At 46.0% G+C, this 2500-nt stretch overlaps 1 protein-coding gene across 1 annotated transcript in view; it reads right to left on the bottom strand.

The window, feature by feature from the left end:
• PIK3C3 (phosphatidylinositol 3-kinase catalytic subunit type 3) overlaps window positions 1-2500 on the bottom strand; it is a 389362-nt gene that overhangs the window by 291250 nt on the left and 95612 nt on the right. Inside the window, exon 7 of the mRNA XM_082248227.1 lies at window positions 1957-2028. Within this exon, the coding sequence (XP_082104353.1) occupies window positions 1957-2028 (72 nt within the window). The remainder of the gene's footprint in view (window positions 1-1956; window positions 2029-2500) is intronic.

Below are 2500 nucleotides of genomic sequence, written 5' to 3'. Positions count from 1 at the left end.
CGCGCTCAGCAATAACCCCCCAGCTCTGCTGATCCCTCGCTCAGCAATAACCCCCCAGCTCTGCTGATCCCTCGCTCAGCAATAACCCCCCAGCTCTGCTGATCCCTCACTCAGCAATAACCCCCAGCTCTGCTGATCCCTCGCTCAGCAATAACCCCCCAGCTCTGCTGATCCCTCGCTCAGCAATAACCCCCCAACTCTGCTGATCCCTCACTCAGCAATAACCCCCCAGCTCTGCTGATCCCTCGCTCAGCATTAACCTCCCCAGCTCTGCTGATCCCTCGCTCAGCAATAACCCCCCAGCTCTGCTGATCCCTCGCTCTGTAGTAACCCCCAGCTCTGCTGATCCTCCTCATCTCCTGCTATATTGCTCCCATGCTACGCACCACCTGTGACATTACTAGCTTCCCCTGCTCTGGCCTTTCAGCTCTGCTGATCCTTTGCCGCTCACCTTACACTATAACATTTCTTTCTGGTTCGCAAATTGGTTTACCAGTGCAGCCTGGGATATCTCCTATCTGCAATACCTCCAAAACAAAGCAAAGCTAAAGTTGAAAAAAAGCCTCCCAAAAGCTGCACGTGCTGTAAGCAAACATTGTCATAGACATCTGTGTAGGCTTTGAAGACACTTTGAAGCACCTTGAAAGCGAAGCAAACATTGTGTAAACAGAACTGCAAGGTAACCATTTTATTTAGTGACAGGTGTTTTGAATGGCTTTCAGAGTGCTTTAGATATGTGTGTCCAATGCCGCCATTTTGAAGCAAGTGTAAATGAGCCCTTTTTTTAACAGAACAACCTGTCCTGCAGATGAAACTGTTAGAGGATTGAGACAAACCATTTACCACTGACAGGGGTGCTTACAATGATCAGCTTTCATTTGGATAAAAACCTTTATTCTAAAAGGAACAAAACTGTTTGCTGTAACTGCTTTTAAAGTGTTAGCTGTAGCTTGTCTTCAATTTGTATTTTGTGTATCTAAACCTGTTAATATATCTTACACTGCCCTCCCCCCAGACGGACAATACTGTTGTCCAAAGGTGTTCCCCTGTGCTCCTTCATCCAGAGTGGAGTTACTGTAATACAGGAGGCTTGTTACTGTCCAGATCACCAAGTGAAAACAGAGGAAAAGAATACTAATGCAGCCACCACATCTAATAATTGGTAAGCTACAATATATTACATTTTTGGCTTTGACTTTAATAACGCTTTAACATTTTAAAACGCCCCAATAACATAGCAAATCTATAACAGCACAGTGGCTAAGGATTACGCACTTCTGCCTTTGCAGCACAGTGGTCCTCGGGTCCAATTATAGCCAAGACACTACCTGCATGGAGTTTGCATGTTCACATTGTGCTTGTGTGGGTTTCCTCCGGGTACTCTGGGCTCCTTCTACACTCCAAACACATGCTAAAAGATTATTGGCTCTCGTTTGTATTTATGTGAAATTTATGTGGGCAGCATTCCAACATAACGACCCCAAACACATCTCCAAGACGACCACTGCCTTGCTAAAGAAGCTGAGGGTAAAGGTGATGGACTGACCAAGCATGTCTCCAGACCTAAATCCTATTGAGCATCTGTGGGGCATCCTCAAATGGAACGTGGAGGAGCGCAAGGTCTCTAACATCCACCAGCTCCGTGATGTCATCATGGAGGAGTGGAAGAGGACTCCAGTGGTAACCTGTGAAGCTCTGGTGATCTCCATGCCCAAGAGGGTTAAGGCAGTGCTGGAAAATAATGGTGGCCACACAAAATATTGACACTTTGGGCCCAATCTGGACATTGTCACTTAGGGGTGTACTCACTTTTGTTGCCAGCGGTTTAGACATTAATGGCTGTGAGTGCTGAAGCTCCTTCAGGGCAGGGACAGACGTGTATGTAATAATTGTTGGCACTATATACACACACATCTCTGGAGTTTAGGTTCACTTGAAGTAGTAACAAGTACTCACCATAGACATCTGAGGGTCAGGCACTCGCACAATCTCCGCACTGGTGCTGATTGGACTGGATTCATCCCCATCCTGCAAGATACTGTTGGTTAAAGCAGATTCCCAACTCCAAGAATGTCTGCATGTATCAATACACCATACATGAGACAGAGATTCATTTGACTCATAATATTCAGTTCATATCTGAGATGACCTCCTTGCTGTCATGGGATTGATTCTGCACATTCTGATCTATTTCGGAGATACACCTGCAGGCCCTGGGCTTTTTTTTTTGTCTTCTTTCATTTTTCCCATACTGGCAATGCTTGAATACACCAGGCTACTCCACTATCTAAATCAGTTGTTCTCAATCAGGGCTCCCTGGAACCCTAGGGGTTCCTCCAGAGGATGCTAGGCGTTCCTTGAGCAATAAGCAATTTCTGCCTCTCAGAGAAGTTCCCCTGACAACATTGATCTTTTTAGCTATCTGGAAGAAGATAATTCTTCCAAATGTCCACAAGTGTAAGGAGCGTTCATCCCACGGACCATCACACCCAGGGCTGCT

Source organism: Pelophylax lessonae, assembly GCF_965119305.1.
Source record: "Pelophylax lessonae genome assembly, chromosome: 1".
Classification (NCBI taxonomy): Eukaryota; Metazoa; Chordata; class Amphibia; order Anura; family Ranidae; genus Pelophylax; species Pelophylax lessonae.
The sequence above is the reverse complement of the archived record's forward strand: the minus strand, read 5'-3'. Positions and strand labels throughout refer to the sequence as shown.